Source organism: Aythya ferina (genome assembly GCF_964211825.1).
Source record: "Aythya ferina genome assembly, chromosome: 22".
NCBI lineage: Eukaryota > Metazoa > Chordata > Aves > Anseriformes > Anatidae > Aythya > Aythya ferina.
Genome location: NC_140320.1, coordinates 3817078 through 3835349, shown reverse-complemented (window position 1 = coordinate 3835349; position 18272 = coordinate 3817078). Strand labels below are relative to the sequence as shown.

The following is an 18272-nucleotide window of genomic DNA, read 5'->3' as shown; positions in this document are numbered from 1 at the left end:
TTTAGTATACATATATGCTAGAAAAAGGATAGACTTCTAAAATGATGAGCCAGGGGGCTTAAGCTTTGTTATGCCAATACCTGCAGCTGTAAAGAGTTTGTTTAGTCTCCAGGAACACTAATTATTTCTGAGTACGTTGCTTATTTTCTGTGAAACAAGAAAAAGCTCTCTAAACAGGATGTCCTTTGTGCTAAGCATTCTTTAAAGACCTCATGCACTGGCAGAGCTTTAAGATGATGAAGCTTTGGCTGGTAAAGGCGTGAATTCAGTCTTAAACCCAGGCTACTGCCAGTTGAGCTGTTCAGTTCTTCCCTGTAAATTGGGGAAGAATTGCTCCTATTTGTAAAGTTGCTAAAGTGCTTAAGTATTTACTAAACTATGCTTGTAATCACCAAGGATTTTGGAATTGCAAAAAGTATGCCCTGGATAACCATTGCTCTGTGTTTCAGAGGCATGACAGACTGCAAAGCCATGGCCTCAGTTCATATTCAGGAACTTTCCAACTCCTGGTGACCTGGAGTGGAATATCTGCATGGCTTTTTGAAGGACCTTTTTCTGTTTAAGGTACTCATTCCAGAAATCGTTTCTCCAACTGTATTGTGAAGCGTTGGTATAGGTTTGAATTGTTATAAAACGATTAAATTCTTAAATTATTGACATCAGTATCTGAGTGGTAACTGCAGCCCTTGAAGCTCCTGTTTGGTGTCTCCTTGCTGCTCTCCCCCTTCCCGCAGCCTGCAGAAGGCTCCGAGCACAACTTCAGCTGGAGACAGCCAGGGATGCCGGAAAGAGGCGCGCACCGGTTTCCTCGCCAGCAGGAACCAGGCGGGGGAAATGCCGGCTCAGCAGTTATTCACCGCTGCTGGAAGCCAAGTTTTCTCCCGTTTTCGGTGTTCAGACGGTTTCTGAAAAAGCCGGCGGAGGGGCTGCAGGGGGAGCTCCTGCCGCTTCCCCACTGCGGGTGGCGGTGCCAGCGCCGCGCACACCTTGCCGGGGGCCGGGCGGCTGCAAGGGGTGAACTGCGAGCCCAGGAGGAGGAGGAGGAGGAGGAGAAGAAGGCTCCTCCCCATCCCACCCCTGCTCCAGCCGCGGCCGGGCGCTGCGGGGAGCCGGGGCGATGCTGGCGGCTGCGGCGCTGGGCTTGGCGGCGCTGGGCTGGGCGACGGGGACCCGGCTGCCCGGCGGTAAGGCTGGGGGAGACAAGGGGCAAGGGGTGACAAGGGGCAGGGGGTAACAAGGGGTAGGGGGCGAGTGGGTGCTCCCCGGCACGAAGCTTTCCCCCCCCCGAGCCGCCCGTCCTGCCCGGGGAGGGCTCCGCACCCCGGGGGTTTCCTTGCGCTGCGTCCAGGCTGCGCTGGGATGTGGGACTGCTCCTCTGCCAACTCGTCTCATCTCTCAGCAGTCATGTCTTTAGCTTGGTCGCCTCTTATGGGATGGCAGCTCGGGGTGATCAGCAGGATTTGGGGCTGTGTCCCCCCCCCGGGCGGTGTCAGCTGCCTGCAGAGCGTGGGATTGGGGTGCTGGGGGATGCCCGAAGCCTGGCCGCTGTCAGCACTGAGATGCTCCCTTAGTCCCACGTAAAGCAACTCACACCTAGAAATATTCTTTTAAAATTCTGCCCTGTCCTTGGCTGCAGCAAGACTTCTGGGGCAGTGAGCTTTGGGGCTGGCGATGTATTTTTCCTTCCACAAGCTCTTGCTTTTGATGTAACTGAGCCTTTCCTAGTCCTGGAGCCAGCAGGCATGGAGGCAGGTCCCGTGTTAGCGACGAGGAGGTAAAGGGAAAATGTGAGGGACACTTTTAGCACTGGTTAGGGCTGCGTATCCTAAAATGTGTTTGGAAAGTTAACCAGCAATGAAATCTGGACAGTGATCAACTGCATGAATTTTTTCCTTATTTGAAAGCAATGGCGAGTTTGGCTAATAAAACACAGATGTTCTGCCAGTTAATGGAAAAAAAAAAAGTGTTTGTGTATCAGAAAAGAGCCCAACTGTAGTTTGTGACACTATTTCTGGAGGCTTGCTGCAGATTTATAGTAACAATGTGCCATCTCTGCTTTCCTCCTGGCTTTCACAATAGCAGTGGACGCGTCCCTCAGAAGAGGTAAGGGTTCTTGCCTTTTTCACCAAGCGTGCATGAGTGTTAAATGACCAAGAGAAACACAGGTTCTGCCTAAAGATGTATTTTTAAATGCTATTTTTGCAGTACAGCCAGCTTTAATTTTTGTATAAGATGCTAGCAGACTCTGTGAGTACTTAACTGTTTAAAAGCTCCACTTTGAAAGGTGTTGGAAGTTCCAGTCTCAGAGTAGCCATGGTAGGACGTGGAAGAGTAAAGAAAAGCCAACATAAATCCTGTGGATGGGTTTATAATGACCTGTCTGTGCATGTTCTTGAGTACATGATAAATTGCTTTTCTCTTGTAATCCCTACACAGTTTTCTTCTGTAAAAGCATGGAGGTTAGCAGATTGTGTCTGTGGTGTGTTTGAAAATAAATATTTACTAAGCAAAACAAAACTGTTTGTTTCCGTAGCCTAAATATTGGGACTCTTGTGTTGAGAAACAGAAGTGTGTAATTTTTAGATTATCTATCTTCTCGCTTTGATCTTTATTTTCCGTATAATCAACATAAGACGTGCTGCTTCATGCATGAGTGTCCTTGCTGTATGACAGTACGAAACAGGCACTGGGCAGTCAGTAACATTGCAAAGCAGGGCGCTGCCTACAAATCGGACTGCCTGAATGCACCTTGATACACTGCAGTACACTCCATGGAAATATTAGACCCCATAAGCTAAATGATTGTTAGGTCTGCATGTCTCTAATCTTAGGGGTTCTCTAATCTTAATGATTTGAAGCCCCTTTTTGGTGGGGTAGAGAGGGAGATGCATCTTTGAACTCTTGTAAAGGAAGTCTCTTTAAAAGGCTTCATAGGTCAGCTTGTTCTCTGGCATGTTACCTCTTTGTAAGGAAATCCTGGAGTCTTCAAACTGCAGAAAAGTCAGGGAAATTGAGGTGTGCAGGACATGAGCACTGTTGTGCAGCATTACCAAAACTGCTACATCCAGAAAGAAAAGTTTGAAGATACCATTAGTCATTTGAATTATACAAGAGGCTTTTTACCTCTGTTGTATTCTCCATGTGAACAGTCAGAAAGTGCAAAGTTCAACCAAATAAAAGCAGTAGTGACCACTTTCGGTATTAGTAGGTATGATTTCTGTAACGGGTTTCTTTCCATTTCTGCAGGACGGACAGTTTGCCGGGGTGGAACGCAGCGGCCGTGCTACAAAACAGTTTATTTTCACGATGCTTCACGCAGGGTCACCTATGAAGAAGCGCACTTTTACTGCAGAGCTGACGGTGGACACTTAGTCAGTATTGAAACAGAAGCGGAGCAAGGATTGATTCAAAAATTTATTGAGAGTCTCGTGGCTTCTGATGGAGATTTTTGGATAGGGCTTAGAAGGAAAAAGGCAGAGGTAGACAACAGCACAGACTGTCAGAACCTCTATTCCTGGTCTGATGGCAGCTCATCCAAGTTCCGGTAGGTACCGGGGAGTGCGACTGACTGGGCAGCATCTTGGTCAGGGATTGTCACTTGCCTTTAGCAATCAAGAAGGGTTCTTTCAAAAGAATCAAGTGATTTTGTCCCAGCTGTCATGTATGTTCCTCCTGTAGTCACTGAAGAGTGGTTGCATCTCCAGAGAGCAGTTCATCCTATCCAGGTGATTCAATAATTAATCCAAGTTTGCTGGAGCTGTCCTCACTGCTTTCACACTTCGTCATTGAACCCCAATTTGTTTAGCCTCAAGTTATGATTTAATTTCAAGCATAAGTCACCGTTTTCTAGAAAAAGATACTCTTAAATTCATGCATGTAAGGTCTGCCTTGGTAGTATCGAAATAGACGAGAATCTGCTCTAAATATTGATGGGTTGAGAAAAGCCTTGGCAATAAGGTGCGAGCTCCACAGTGAACTTCAGGCTCAAGAATTTTGCCTGGTAGATGTTTACTATCAAACCCGTAATTAGTCTTGAAAAACAAACTAACGTACCTATACAATGTTCACTAATCATTGTGAACTTCATGCTGCATTTAGTCATTGAACCATGGATTTAATGAAATAACCCAAATGTTATTAAATATTTTATAGCAACTTGTCACCTAACTGCTATGGGAACCCATAAGAGATGTTAGTTGCGGTGGACAGAACTGAATAAAACTGAATAACTGAGCCAAAGAGAAGATGAGTTTTCTTGAGAGGGAGAAGTAGGGTGGTGGTAGGGTTGTGTTGGGAGGAAAGGGAGTACAGGGATATGATGATTGAATACTTGGCATATCTGGAAGTATTTCTACCTTATAGGATCAGCTTCCAAGAAGTGCTTGGCATGCAGAATATTGCTTGTTCCAAAATTAGTGGGTATTGAACATTTTTCAAAATCAGGATATATCATCTTAGAAGTGCTTCTTAGAGATGCATAAAATGCCTTTTCAGTAATGATTATATTATAGAGTGTTAGATAGTGAAGCCTACTTCCTACATCCCGTGTGGAAAGGCCTTCCAAGTTTTCCAGTGGTGAAGTTTCTTACAACCTATCTTTAAAAAAATCTTCATTTTATGTTAGCAGTTTCCTAGTTTTAGGTAAGATTCTGTCTTACCTATTTCATTTTCTTATTAACTGCATGTCAGTTTTGTAGGCATTGGGCACTGATGCCAGAAAGTAAAATTATTTATGCACTGAAAGTCAAAGTTCTGAGTTTTCCTCAGCCTTGCAGGGCTTCTGCAGTATCATGGAAAGAGACTTCAGGTCTTACTTGATATGTTTGTTGTGTTTTCTTAGGAACTGGTATGTAGATGAGCCATCCTGTGGGAGTGAAATCTGTGTTGTGATGTACCACCAGCCATCTGCCCCACCAGGTGTTGGAGGTCCTTACATGTTTCAATGGAATGACGACAGATGCAACATGAAAAATAACTTCATTTGCAAATATTCTCTTGGTAATGAGTCATTCTGTTTTAAAAAACAACCTGCTCCCAGTTCCCAAGAGGAGGTATGAGGAGATTACGGTATCGATGTAAAAACAATCTCAGTATCTAATATCTGTAGGTACTTGCCTTGTGACTTATGAATTCTGAGATTTTTATAAAATATTTGAGATTTCAAATGGAGCCCGAGAGGGAGAGAACATAAAAAGGGTGCTTGCTTGGACAATATTCTGTACACTTGGTCTCCCTACTCAAACTTACAAGAAACTTATCTTTTTTTTTTTCTTCTAGAGAAGCCAACAACTGCTCCAATTGAGAACTCTCCAAGAGGTCAGTTACAGATACTTGCTTAGGGCTTTTTTTAACACTGTACTAACTTTGAGTAGAAATCCTTTGTTAACGTTCATTGTCAAGGACCCTCACAGACTGCATGCCCCATGAGCAAGAGGCATCCTTGTGGTTTGCATGTCCCTCCAACCGTTCTGTAACCCAGCCTGCAGAAGCGTGGTCCTGCTGTTGCTGCAGTACCTGGGGCTACTGGACACGCTGCAGAAAGCTCAGCAGAAGGGCACCAGTAGACCTTACACCTCTTGGCAGCTGGCAGTCTCTCCCATCCTCTCTCACCCTCATCTTTTATGTTTCTTAAGCGCTTGCAAATAACACCTGCAATATTAACTAAGACGCTTCTTTCCAGATGTCACAACAGAGCCTTTCAATGCACTATTCCCAGAAGAACGCCATAAGCAAGATGCTAATGTAACAGTTAAAGAAGCCAAAGGTATGCTGCTCATTCAACACCTGGCCTGGCCTCTCTCTGTCTCTGCAGGCCCACATCTCACATGTGGCTGCGAATGCTCAGCACTTCAGTTTGAAGTGTTTGACCTTAAATGTAGAAGCCTGAATTTAGGCAACTGCATCTCAAGGGGGAAGGGGACACCTTCCTGCAACTCTCTTCCAGTACAAACCTTCAATGATTGCTTTCACTACCAAAATGTTCCCAGTCTACAGCAAAGTACCTAAGGTCTGAAAAAGATACTTTAAATTTATTGAATCACTCTTGAAGGTCAGAATTGTTAATATTTTGTTAGTAAGCTTATTATTAACTATTAAAAACTTCCTATTCGTTCTTGCCATGCTGACTTTCCCCTCCAAATTCACAGATCATAACACTCCAGTTTCTGGAAACTTCTGCTTTGTAAGTTTTCAGAAGACAGCATATTCCTAACTCGCACTGCTGTTGCCTTGTCACAGTGAGACAGAATAAGGGTTAGTTTCTCATCATGTGGGTTTGAGCTTATTTTATTTTAACCTGTGTTACGAGATGATCAGTCTATTGGAGTTGCTGGCTTTGCAAGGGTGTAGAAAATGCTAGATTATGAACAAGACTAGAAATCCATTGAGATGTGATGGTGCTGCCTTGTGTAACTTAATTTTTCTATGTAGTTCTGTGTGTGTGAAATGCAACTAGAAGTGAATAAAAGCTGGAATCTCATTTTTACCCCAGAACCTGTTCAGAGTCTTGCCTACATCCTCATTCCCAGCATTCCTGTGCTGCTTCTCCTGATGGTCATTACAGCCATCTTCTGTTTTTGGATTTTTGCAAAGAGGCAAGTGACATTGTTCTGTAATAAGTGAACCTGTGATATCTTGTCCTGGCAATAACTTTACAGCCAGCTACAGACTTCTGTCAGATGATCTGGAGCTGACTGCTTTCAGTCAAAAAAAAAAAAAAAAAAAGTAGCATGGATTCTCCAGGCCAAGTTACTTGTGAATAACATTTTAAATTAAAAAAAAAGAAAAGTTTTATTTTATTCTATTCACAGATAGTAATTAGGGAATAATGTAAATGCTAACCCTTCAAAATCACTTTGCTTTAAGCTTCTTTAATAAAGAAGAGATCTGAAATATCAGAAGATCCCCTTCAAAAGTGAAAACCTAATAGAAATAGGAGGATGTGTGTGGTTGGAGCAAATAATATTGATCAATTTCTTCTTGCTTTCCCTGGGTGCATAGTCCTTTTGGTGGGGATGGTGGTTGTGGTGTTGGGGGTGTCAGCCTTGAGCTCTCAGTGTGCCACACACCTGGAACTCTAAGTAGTAACAAATGTCATCCTGAGTCCAGGCTCTGAATGTCAGCTTTCCTGAAGGGTCATCTTTAGATTATTTTAAGAGAGGTGTGGTATAGTTTTGTTTGCCTCTGTAAAAGAACATGTTAGACTTGTCCTCTTTTCTCTGTCCCTCAGGAGAAGGGAACAAATGGAAGCAAGCCCCAAGGAGGAAGATGCCTGGCTCTCTAACCACAGGAGGAACAGTCCAAATCTGGAGATTTACAAAGTAATCAAGAAGCAATCTGAAGCAGATCTGGCTGGAACCAGGCCTGACATTAAGAACTCTTCCTTCCGCACACAAGGAGAGAAGGTGCTCGACAGCCTCTCCAGGGATTATGATGATGTGGCAATGAACACGTCGAGCGGCTTTGTGACGTTGGCTAGTACTGAAAGTGGCTTTGTGACCAATGATATCTATGAACTGTGTGGAGATCGTGTGGGGAGGAGCAAGGAATCAGCCTGGGTGGAGAATGAGATTTATGGATATTAAGGAAATGGACAAAAGAGCCTGAGATGTGGATGACAAAGTGAATGTCAACACAAGTTAACCTGCCCTCCCCATGCACTTGTTTGAGAGATAGCATATGGGAGGTACGCAGGTTTTGCACCATCCCTGTATTCTTCTTTTTCTCTGAAAGAATATGGGTTTTAAAGATCCAAACTGGAAAGTATTTATATATCTTGCTCTGCATCAACCCCCCATTTTGCCCCAGCAGCAGCTCCAGTCTTGATACTTCTTGCACTCCGAAGAAGAAAGTATTAATGTCCTTGAAATTAAAGAACAATACAAAATACTTATTTATTTAAACTGACCCGCACATCTTCAGAGGCACTGAAAGTTAAAAGTCAATCACTGGGCACACCTTGCTTTTTTCCTAGGTGTCCTAAAGGGAGCTGCTGTGGTTGCAGGGTGGTCATTCTTCCTATGGCAGCCTGTCCCAGCTGCGTGGCTTCCATATGACCCTGGCAGGCACTTCACTAGGGGAGTACTGTGGTTTCTACTGCTTTTCCTCCTAGTTCTTACTGCCAAGGTAGCGTGTATGAGTCATAGCACAGAACTGTGTTACTTGCACCTTTAAGTTGTTTTTTAAAGAATCTCAGTAAGTGCAAGGCTAAGTTGTCCCCTCACTTAATCTTTCTGGAAAAAGGAATTGCCAAGCAAGCAACAGGGGACTTCACTCCAAAGCTCAAGGAAGAGCGTGGAGTACTCCAAAGCTTTCTGGTCTTGGAAATTGTTATTGGAAACTACTGCAGTCTACTTAGCTGTCTAGAGATGTGCTAATCTGACCTAAGTGACAAATAGCAGTTCCTTTCTTGTAAAAGGAATAGCCAGTTGGAGGGTTTTTTTGCTGCCTTGGGCCTGAGACCTATACTGAGTTCCCCAAAGACTGACATCCTGGTGTTAGTCTCCATACAAATAGTTTTTCAAGACGTAGGTGAACACGAAACTGGATTAAAAGTAGTATTTTTGATAGGCAAACTACAGTATTGTGCTAATCAGTTATAATAAACTCTTGTCTATTTACAGGGGCTTAATGTATTCCAGTATGTAGATTAAAAAAGTATCAAGGGGAAGTACTGAGGAGATGGTTCATGAAATTTCCACATGAAGTGGGAGAAGAAATGGTATTTTAACGTAGTTTTCAAGGCATTATTTTGAACCCAAATTAGGTATCTACATGTATTTTCCACACATTTGAAGGAGTAGAAATGAATGGTAAGATGGTATAGCTGTCATAACTAAATATAAACTCAGGTGCAATGAGAATTTTCCTGAAAAAAGTTCAAAAATTTCCAAAGATTCATTTTCAGTGCATTAGGAAGAGGACACAGCAGCATCTCCCATACAGGCTTTTAATTTGTGATGCCACGGAGTAAAGAGCATCACAGTATATGTTCGAGAAGAAAGACTGAATGGGGGCTCAGAAGCAGTGCTGACAACCTGGGGTCATAATTAACTTGTTTTTGCTGAGGTCTTTCTGACGTGTTTTGTTCACGAGACACGATCAGATCAATGTTTGTGTCTCAGAAGTAAGGCCTTATTACAACAATCTCTATAGGAACTTGCAGCGAACTCTTGTGGCAAAGTCATCTTTCAGTGCAGTGAAGTAGCAGAGGAGTTTGGATAAAAACATAAATTCAACTCAATGTATTGAGCTGAATATATTCAAGACAAAATCCCATGTGCTGCTGGATATGGCCTTTCTTTAGCTGAATGCAACTGTAAAAGTTAGCCTGTGGGAAGCTGGAAGTATGTGTAAATTTCAAGGTTTTTGGAAAGAATGGGAAGGGAATTGAGATGTATCAAATAAGCACACTAGTTGCATAAAGGACTATTTTTTGTAAGATGTTTGATGTTGGTATGAGGCTTGCAAAACTGAAAATACACTAAGACTGCCCCACTGAAACAAAAAGGCACGGTCCATTCCTCTGCTCCCCAGTTGCTCCAGGCTATAGACAGGCACCACAGTGTTGTTTTGCTCTTCTGCTTTTTAAAGAGGTTTGTCCTTACCTGAACACACAGGTGCTAAATGAATGTGTGGGATTTGGAGCACAAGTTCTGCAGACTTTGAGGCCAAGTCAGTGGCCATGCTATACTGATAGCAGGATGGCCTCTGGATTATTATTATTTTTTAAAAGTACAAAACTAGCCTGAGTTTCTTATGTGAATTGAGTCCAGCTGTTAATACTGAAGTCAGGAATATGCTTGGAGGCTTGCATTCAGAGCTGCACAGATTTTTGCTGGAAATCTTTGCATGCTCATAGCTGTGTGTGTAGAAAGCTTTGTGAGGTTAGGCCATTAACATTTCTGTTCTGTCTGTTCTGATGTCTCAGCTGTTTCATACATCTTTAATATATTCTGAAGGCAAATATGTTCAGCTTTGAGTAAAGCAGCTCATTTTGCTTTGTCTGCGCTTATTCTGTTTTCAATTACTCCAGCAATGGAGATGTTTCTTAACTGGTGTTTTCATTTGAGTGTATCCCATTGGACTGAGAGAGAATTGGGAGTGTCACACAACCGTGTCAAACACTGGGAAGCTGGACATCTGCATTGAAGAAAAAGCAGTTAGGACGTTCTGATGTATTTGGGGCCACTTGGATTCAGTTCTATACTGTCTCTGATCTTAGCCACCCAGTGCCATGGTTCCATGCGGAAAATGAAAATAACAGCATTTCACAGGCTTTCAGGAATGCTTGGAATTGGAAAATTAGTGACTCCAAACTGATTTTGAGACTACAGTAATAAGGCCTTATAATTGCCAGAATTTTAATTTTTCTTGTCCAGCAGATCTGTGGAGCAATTTTGAAGCACGTCTGCACTAAGTCATGAGGTATTAAAAACTTTGGATTAAAGACATGGTTTGATTGAACAGTTCTGGTACCTGACCCTGTGTGTAGCAATTCATGTTTTTATTCTGTTGGATTATGTTCAACCTTTTCATAAGCTAAATAAAAATAGTAAATTCCCATTTACCTAACTAGACTAAAAATAAATAAATAAATAAATAAAAATCTGCTATTCAGTATTGGTTGCAATTATCAGCTTTTCAACAAAACTTTTGTCTATAGATCTCAAGAATACAACTTCTGAACACAGTATTTACTGCAGTAGGAACTACTAGTCACTGAAGTTTATCCTTAGTGTTATGATTTTAGGGAAATTTTCAAGCTTTATAGCCCTGTTAAATCTTTAGTTCAGAGTTACCAAGTGGGGTCTTAAGCAGTTATGAAGATTGTCGTGTAATTCCTGGTCATTTCTCAGCCAAACACTCCTATTTAACAGCCTGAAATAGTGTGGCAAGGAAAGACTTCCATTAATCTCTGTCTTTTTTTTTTTTTTTCCTGGTTGAATGTTTTAATTAAGATTATTTCCCTTGTCTGGGATACCTTGTGTACACAGTGACAGACAGTAGATCTGATGTGGTGAGGTGCCAGGCTTCTACTGGGTGAGTTCTGTCTGAGGGCATAAAGAATATAATGCAGAGCTAAAAGAAAGGAGCAGATGGAGGCAGTCTTGATGCTATGAAATGGTTACCGAGGCCAAAACTATTCAGAACATATAGATCATAGAATATTGTAGCTGCTTTGTCTTGCTTTACATCAAGAAATTTGAAGGACTTTCTGAACTCCAGGTTTTGGATCAGTCTTTTGTTTTCTTTCATTAGACACCAGGTAATGGAGGGAGAATGACCAAGCAAATAAGGCATGCCAAGCAGGAACACAAATATTATCCAGCTATTGCTCTGCAGGTGAATATTCCCAACTTTGATAGTGTGGTTTTGCTTACAAACAGTGAAGCATCTGAAATGATCTTAGCTCTTGACAGAGTTTGCTCCTCATTGCATGGAAATAAATAGGAAAATGAAGCAAAACCAATTTGCACAGGCCACCAGGAAGCAAAGATGTGCCAAAAGCTTTGGCAGAAAGTGTTCTGTGGGACTGAAACAACAGCAGAACTGAGTGCAGGACGTGGCTGTGAGCATGCTCTGCCAATACAAATACTCAGGAAGACATTTTTGGGACTGTGTGCTATTGCTGTGTATTGCAAGCGTGGAAATACTTCGGTCATTTGCCACAACTGCTTCTCCCACTTCCTGAATGTTATAGGCAAGGGTTTTGTGCACAACACTTTTCCTGCATACCTGCAGCGTAACGGTGTGTGTGCCAATCTGAAGCTGCTCCTTCAGCGGGCAGTGGTACAGCATCAAGCCCTGAAACAAAGAAATAATTCTTAAAAAAAAAAAAAAAAAAAAAAAAAAAGTCTTCTGCATGTTTTGAAAATGATATCCAGTTAACCATGTCTCCTGGGCAGCAAAATCCTGGTGGAGGGGAGTTGCCGGGTGCTACCAATCTTCAGATTTTCTAAAGCAGTGATCAGTGTTTTTTATTAAGCAATTGAGTGTGTATCCACTTCTAGTCCAGCAGCCTCGGTGTTTTGTCTCTCCCCACCCCTCCCCCCTTTTGGCAGGCTCTAAGCATCTTTTAGGCATTGAAAAACAGGAAATGAGAGAAAAAACCTCAAGCCAGATGTTGGAGCTTAGGTGTGTAAACACGTAAAGCCGTATTTTGGCAACTAAATGTGTGCCCTAGTCTTTGAGCTGCTGACTTACTGAAGTCAGGCAAACTCAGCTGCATGTGCTCAGTGTCTCTGAAGTCAGGCCAGCTACTTCGCTGCAGAGATAGATTAAGTAGGTATTAAGTCATGCATAAGTGACCCAAGTTAGTGTTTTATTAGTAATGGGGCCGAGTAAGGCTATTTATGTCCTTTTCTTATTTTGTGCACGCAGTTTACATTTCAGAGGGTTTTTATTGTTTAAATTGTGTTGCGCTGGAAGTTAACGTCCATGGCGTCCAATCACAGTCACTATTTTTCTCACCTCAGGGATCTTGTCTGATTTTGAGATTAGAAAGGTAAGCAGAAGTATGAGTGTTTTCCCTCCTACCTGAATTCACTGTAAAAAAAATAAAATAAAATAAAATAAAATAAAATAAAATAAAATAAAATAAAATATCTATCTTCTGTGCAGAACAGCTGATTGTGATGAGAAAAAAAAAGTTGTTTTTGAAATGAGGGTAATTGAAATTCTTTGAAATACCCATGTCCCGTTGCTGTTTCTCTGGGGATATTGTTTTTTACACAACTGTGGCCAGATTGTACCACGAAACAGATCTTGTGGAAAGAGATGGCTAGGGAGTGACAGATATGCAAAACTTAACATTCCTCCAAAAATTAGCTCTTGCCAGTGCCTCTAAAATTTGATAAATTGAGTTAACTGTAATATTTGTCTCTTTTTGAAATGCATTCATAGTAACTGCTTGAGAAAGTGTGTTTTCGTACTTGGAAACTGCATAGCTTTTGAGTTATCATAGGGAGAAATTTTCTCTCTGCTTTACATGGTGCCATAAACTTTTCTGGCCAGCTTTACTTTTCCCATCTGGAACAATTTTGCCCTAATCTGTTACGAAGCAGCTTGTAATAAACTGCAGTTCCTTGAATGCAACTCTTATTATTGTCAGTGGCTTAATCCCCTACACAGCCCGCTATTGGTACCAAGGAAAATTGACACTGAAATTAACACACAAAACAAGAACACTTTAAAGATCAGCTGCTGGATACTCCAGCACTTGTAACTTACCAGAGAAGTCTGTCTCCCTGATTTCTCTTCTTATAAATTCTTCAACATGCACATGACATTCTCCCAGCAGTTTGTTTGCCTGGAACATGTCTTACTGATGGTGAAACATTCTTATGCTTATTTTAAGCACCAAGAAATGGCTTTTCCACTGAGTCACTGTGGAGGTTATTCAGCGTTCTAACACACTGGAGTTTCATTGCTGATGAACGATGTCTTGTACCAGTTTGGCCCTAGAGAGAAAATGGAATACTTTAGCATTGTGTCTTATCCCCATTTTACAGATCGGAAAGGTGGCCCAAGGTTACAGACTCTGCCAGAAGTGATGCCACCCAGTGACTGAACTGGAATTAGGAGAAAGTAAGAATGCATGCATCTAATCCACCACTTTAGGTATTGATGGCAGTGCTGGTTCTTAACCTGGCTTTGTTTCCGTATACCACAGGCCACTGTAACCTCTGTTAGGCACGTAACCTTGTGCACAAAGGAAAACAAGAAATTAAAAGCATCTGCCTGTAGAAATACAGATAGGTGGTATCATTTCTTTGGCATTGAGTGCTTGCTAGTGTTGGGTCTGCAAGAATGTGAGTTGCGTTTACAACTGTAATCCTGATAAAAGGAAAATCTCCCATGAAACAGCCTTAGTAGGATATACAAGGAAACTGCTTCTCTGTTTAAATCTATTCTATTAAACCCTCATTCTCACTGCTGAAATCCACTCCTAAAATCACACCAAGGATAAACCAGCTAAGAGAATTTAAACTTAACTTTGAAGGGTAATGTTGGGTTATGTGCTTAATCCCCCCTGGAGATTTATCTCAGACCTTTATCGTTTTGTTTCCCCTCATACTATAAAATGTTACCGGGCAGTGAAGTGTGCATTCCTTCGCTTATCCATCTGCAGTGCTTTTGTTCTAATGCGATACCTGGGTGAGGAAAAGGTAATTTTCTGATCTTTGACATCTGGGTTTAGCAGAGCACCATAGCTGCAGTGTTATGTGGCAGAAGCAGCGGCCACTAGAGGGCAAATGTGCTTTAAAGTTGCTGCCAGTCGGCTCTTGATAATTGCCTGGACGTGCTCCTCTTATTTTGTCCAAGAAAAAAAATATTTTGTTCCGAGGAGCACTTGAATTACCTTCTTTGAAGCACAGCAAAAGCCATTAGTGGCTCTGGACAAAGAGTGGTTTTGTGACTGCCATTCCTCCAGCAGCGGCATGAAGAAATGCTTTTGCAACCCGAATTTTCGGGCCAGAAATGACATTACGCTGTGTGGCATGAGAAAGTTTCTGCAAACAAAGTTTTCTGTTGCAAATGAAAAACATTTTATAATTGATACTGGGCCAACGTTGTCAAGTTTTACATGGATTAGAGCGGGCGGCAATAAAGTTAACTTTTGACTAGTAAGATTTTGTATAGATAAGTGACTGCGAACAGGTACCAGGCAATATTTTGTCCTTCTTTCGGTGGTACAGGGCAGCACGATGTAGGGATTTAGAATAAAAAAGCTACTTTTAGCATCGTGAGCTTCATCGTGCTAGCATGACTGAGTGGCTGGTGGCTGGGGTTTCTGGAACCGCCACGAGGCGTTGTCAGGTAGGTGAGCAGGAGGGAAGTTTCACAAGCAGCAGCCCGGGCTTGCATCATGCTCGGTGCACGCAGGATTACGGGGAGCTTGATTATGGGGAGCTTGATTACTGGGAGCTTGCTCACGTCCCCATCCATCACCACCAGGAAGGGTGGATGGCTGACTAACCCCCTCAATCCCCACCAGGGCATTACGTGGGGGCTGAGCGGGGCGGCAACCCCACGGTGCTTTCACACAGCAGTGATACCATGGCGAGGCACACTGCAGGAAGGCCCCCACATGAGGCCAAATTCCCCCATTCCCCCTTTCTCCCTCCCGTCCCCCCCCCGGCGCCATTTTGTCCCGGTTGCCACGGCGACGCCGCGCCCGGGCTGACGCGGGCCGTGACGAGAGGGGCGGGAGCGGGGCCGGGGGTTGAGGGGGGCGGGCCCGGGCGGGGCGGGGCCGCGGGGCCGCAGCCGGAGCCGGAGCCGGGCCGGAGCCGCCGCCGCCGCCGCTCCCAGCATGGTGATGGCCGAGCCCCGGCGGCCGCCCCCTGCGCTGCTGCCGCTGCCCCGCGGGGCCGTGGCCGGGGCCGGGGCAGTCCGAGTGGGCTTCTACGACATCGAGGGCACGCTGGGCAAAGGCAACTTCGCCGTGGTCAAGCTGGCGAGGCACCGCATCACGCGCAGCGAGGTGAGCGGAGACCCCCCCCGGTCTCCCCCCGGTGCCCCTCTCGGTGTCCCCTCGGTCCCCTCACGGTGCTCCCGGTCCCCTCACGGTGCCCCACGGGGACGGGTCGCAGCCGTATCCCCCGCGGCCTGCAGCCCCGCGGCCTGGGGAGGGGGCTCCGGGTGGTCCCGGGCTCGGTGCCCTCCGGGCTCGGTGCCCCCCGTGGGGCTCGGTCCCCTCCGGTGCCGTTGTGCGACCCCCGGAGCCCGGGGGGGACACGAGGGGCAGCGGCTGGGGTCGCCCCCCGGCCCCGGTGCTGTGCTGGGAAGGGCTGCCCGCAGTGCCCTGCACCGGGGGGAAGGGGTTGGGGAGCAAACAAAACCCCAAAATCCCGTTTTTTTGAGGTCAATAATGGGAAAACACCCGCAACCAGCCGGTTACCCGGCGCTGAGGTGGTAAGCTCGCTCCTCGCAGCAATAAAAAAACGCCCCTGGTTTGGACTTCTAACAAAAACAAACACGTTGTTCTCGCCCTGCCGCGGCGGCCGAGCCTCGCATCCCAAATATTGAGCTTCTCGTTCCTCCGCTTGCCCCACGCCGCGGTAATCGCCCCTAAATCCTTCCTTGGGAGTTGAGCAAAGACCTGGCGGCGTTGGGGCGCTCCGTGCCGAGTTGGCTGCCACATGCCCAACTTCCAAGGGCTTGGCTTGCAGGCTGGGGGTGGCTGTTTGCTCTGCGGCCCCCGGGCAGGCTGTGCGATGGGCATAAAAACTTCAATCCCGAGTCCGAATTGTTGTTTTAGAACATCTGCTTGTTGGCGATTAACAGCTCCCCAATCCAGTTTGGCTTCCCCACCTGCACCTTAACAGACCACTAAATTCCCATGCATCCCGATCAGTGCGAGCTTGAGTGTTGTCAACCAGCTCTCCTTTATTGAGGAGCCAGGGCTCTGGTCTGCGGCTTTTTCTGCACCGTTTTCACAGCAGGTTTGCCCGTGTTAGGGGTCTGCATCCAGGTCTTCTTTTCCTCAGTACAGCTACGTTGACTTTCTGCAGCCGGAGGTGCAAGCCTGGAGCTTAGCCGAGGTAGTTGCTGGAAGTATTCACACGGTCTTTGAGGAAGAGGAACCCTATCAAGAGCACTTCTGGTGATGTCAGGGGAAACTTATTCCAGCCAAGAACTACTTCAAATAAGTGCTTCAAGGTTGGGCCAACCTCACTTAATTTAGTGTTAGCTGACTGCACACGTAGGAAAGTACAAGTCCTGCTAATGCTGTTTTTGGTGGAAGACTGTTCTTATTCCAGGCTTGTTCTAAGCTGTCATTTATGTTTCTTGAGTTGCTAACTTTTCAGTTCATCTGTGTGCAGAGTAGGACAGCCTCTATTAAAGTTCCAGTAGAATAATATGCAGCTGCTTAGGTTCTGGCACGAACTCACCCTCAGGTCTGTACTGCAGGAAGATCTGCAGTGTGCTGCTCTGAGACCTGCTCAGAGAGTCCTTAAAAGAAGCTCTTCCACTGTCTGAGGTCCTCCTGAATGTTCCTGTTGGAACTGCCCGAATCCCAAGCCTGTTTGTTGTTTGGCCTTTTTACTGTAGGTACTTGGAAACCGTGTTTAGGTGGCTTTGACATATGAAAATATATTTGCTTGTTTTTTTACATAACGCTGACTAGCCAGTAACTGTCAGATTAAAAGAAAAGATGGCATTTACTATCTTGAAAGATCATAATTTAGGCAGTGTGTAAAGAATCCATCCTCTTTATGGGAAATCTAAGCAAAACATAGGTCAAAATAAAAAGAAACCAGGCCTGAAGCAAAAGATACCCCATCTCCTACCCTGTCTTGTGTGCATACAATCTCAAAAACTGCAGGTTGAATTCAACATTAATGCAACAATGAAACTGCATGATTAAATAGTCAAACAGAAAGAAGGGTGAAAGTTGACAAAAGTGGGGGGATTGAATACATGTTTATAGTGACCCTCCTAATGACAGACCATGCCGGCTGCTTCGGAGGGGACTGCGTGGCTGAATGTGACCTTTGCTTTGCTGCCTGTTTGTGTTTGTTGCCATTTAAGTTAATGACACGTGTTTTCCTGCCATGCTTATTTATCACGTTGCCAAGAAATCCTGTGATCTCAGAGTAACTTTTGTTAACGAAACATGCACAAATAAGCAACTTTTTTTTTTTTCTTCCCCCCTTGGAAGGAGGAGAGACTAAGAAAAGACAACATAAATGATCGGAAACATAAAGTTGAGGGAGGTTTGTGTTTGCTGCTAGTGAAATATGATGAGGTGTGAAATATGAATGGTAGCAAGAGACTTTTGCTTGCTGTTGCCAATAGGTGAAGGTAGCAAAAAGCAACGCACTTGAAAGATGATGGCAAGTCTTTGAGAATGATCTGCATGGGAGAACTACGTCACTTCCACCCCTGAGCTCTGCACTTAACATCCCCTGGGGTTTGTCACCCCCAGGAGAGTGCTGGCCGCTGCCTCTCAAATGAAAATTAAACCCTTCCGACTGATAGTTCCTTGCGGGGCACAGTGATGCTTTTAGCTATGTTACGTTACGGGTGATTCATGCTGTTCTCTGAGAAATCCCAGCTCCTGGTAGGAGACAGGAGGCTGGTTTACGTGCGAGTGCCTGCGCTGAGGAACGTGTAAAAGGGAGTGACAAAGTAGAGAGAGCAGCTCCCTGAGCTGTGCAGCCAGCGGTTTGGCTTAGTGGAGTAATTCGGTGGGAAAATGAAGCTATTGCCAAAAAAGACTCCGGGTGCGGATCTGTTTGCAGCCGTGGGCTCTGTGGATGTGT

General features: G+C 44.6%; 2 protein-coding genes and 1 long non-coding RNA gene across 5 annotated transcripts in view; 2 read left to right on the top strand and 1 right to left on the bottom strand.

Annotated features, from left to right (window-relative positions):
• The first annotated feature begins 925 nt into the window (after positions 1–925).
• Positions 926–13090, top strand: LAYN (layilin). 3 transcript variants are annotated; one of them, XM_084495530.1, is made up of 8 exons: positions 928–1184; positions 2080–2103; positions 3247–3544; positions 4841–4998; positions 5278–5316; positions 5681–5764; positions 6491–6593; positions 7229–13090. In XM_084495530.1, the coding sequence occupies exons 1-8, from the start codon at positions 1118–1120 to the stop codon at positions 7581–7583; spliced, it is 1128 nt and encodes a 375-aa protein (XP_084351656.1). In that variant the 5' UTR covers positions 928–1117; the 3' UTR covers positions 7584–13090. The 3 variants fall into 3 exon arrangements, with proteins under 3 accessions (XP_084351658.1, XP_084351656.1, XP_084351657.1); XM_084495532.1 differs by lacking the exon at positions 5681–5764 and having other exon boundaries at positions 926–1184; XM_084495531.1 differs by lacking the exon at positions 2080–2103 and having other exon boundaries at positions 929–1184.
• Positions 12394–18272, bottom strand: part of LOC311422461 — a 35676-nt gene continuing 29797 nt past the window's right edge. Inside the window, exons 6-7 of the long non-coding RNA XR_014685371.1 lie at positions 13231–13460; positions 12394–12546 (exon numbers count right to left, since the gene is read on the bottom strand). This is a non-coding gene — a long non-coding RNA (uncharacterized lncRNA). The remainder of the gene's footprint in view (positions 12547–13230; positions 13461–18272) is intronic.
• SIK2 (salt inducible kinase 2) overlaps positions 15274–18272 on the top strand; it is a 48486-nt gene continuing 45487 nt past the window's right edge. Inside the window, exon 1 of the mRNA XM_084495529.1 lies at positions 15274–15487. Within this exon, the coding sequence (XP_084351655.1) occupies positions 15317–15487 (171 nt within the window). The 5' untranslated portion in view covers positions 15274–15316. The remainder of the gene's footprint in view (positions 15488–18272) is intronic.

Coding starts and splice junctions, on each gene's coding strand:
- LAYN (XM_084495530.1), top strand. CDS start 1,118: ATGCTGGCGGCTGCGGCGCTGGGCTTGGCGGCGCTGGGCTGGGCGACG. Junction 3,545..4,840: donor GGCAGCTCATCCAAGTTCCG/GTAGGTACCGGG, acceptor GTGTTTTCTTAG/GAACTGGTATGTAGATGAGC. Junction 5,765..6,490: donor AACAGTTAAAGAAGCCAAAG/GTATGCTGCTCA, acceptor TTTTTACCCCAG/AACCTGTTCAGAGTCTTGCC.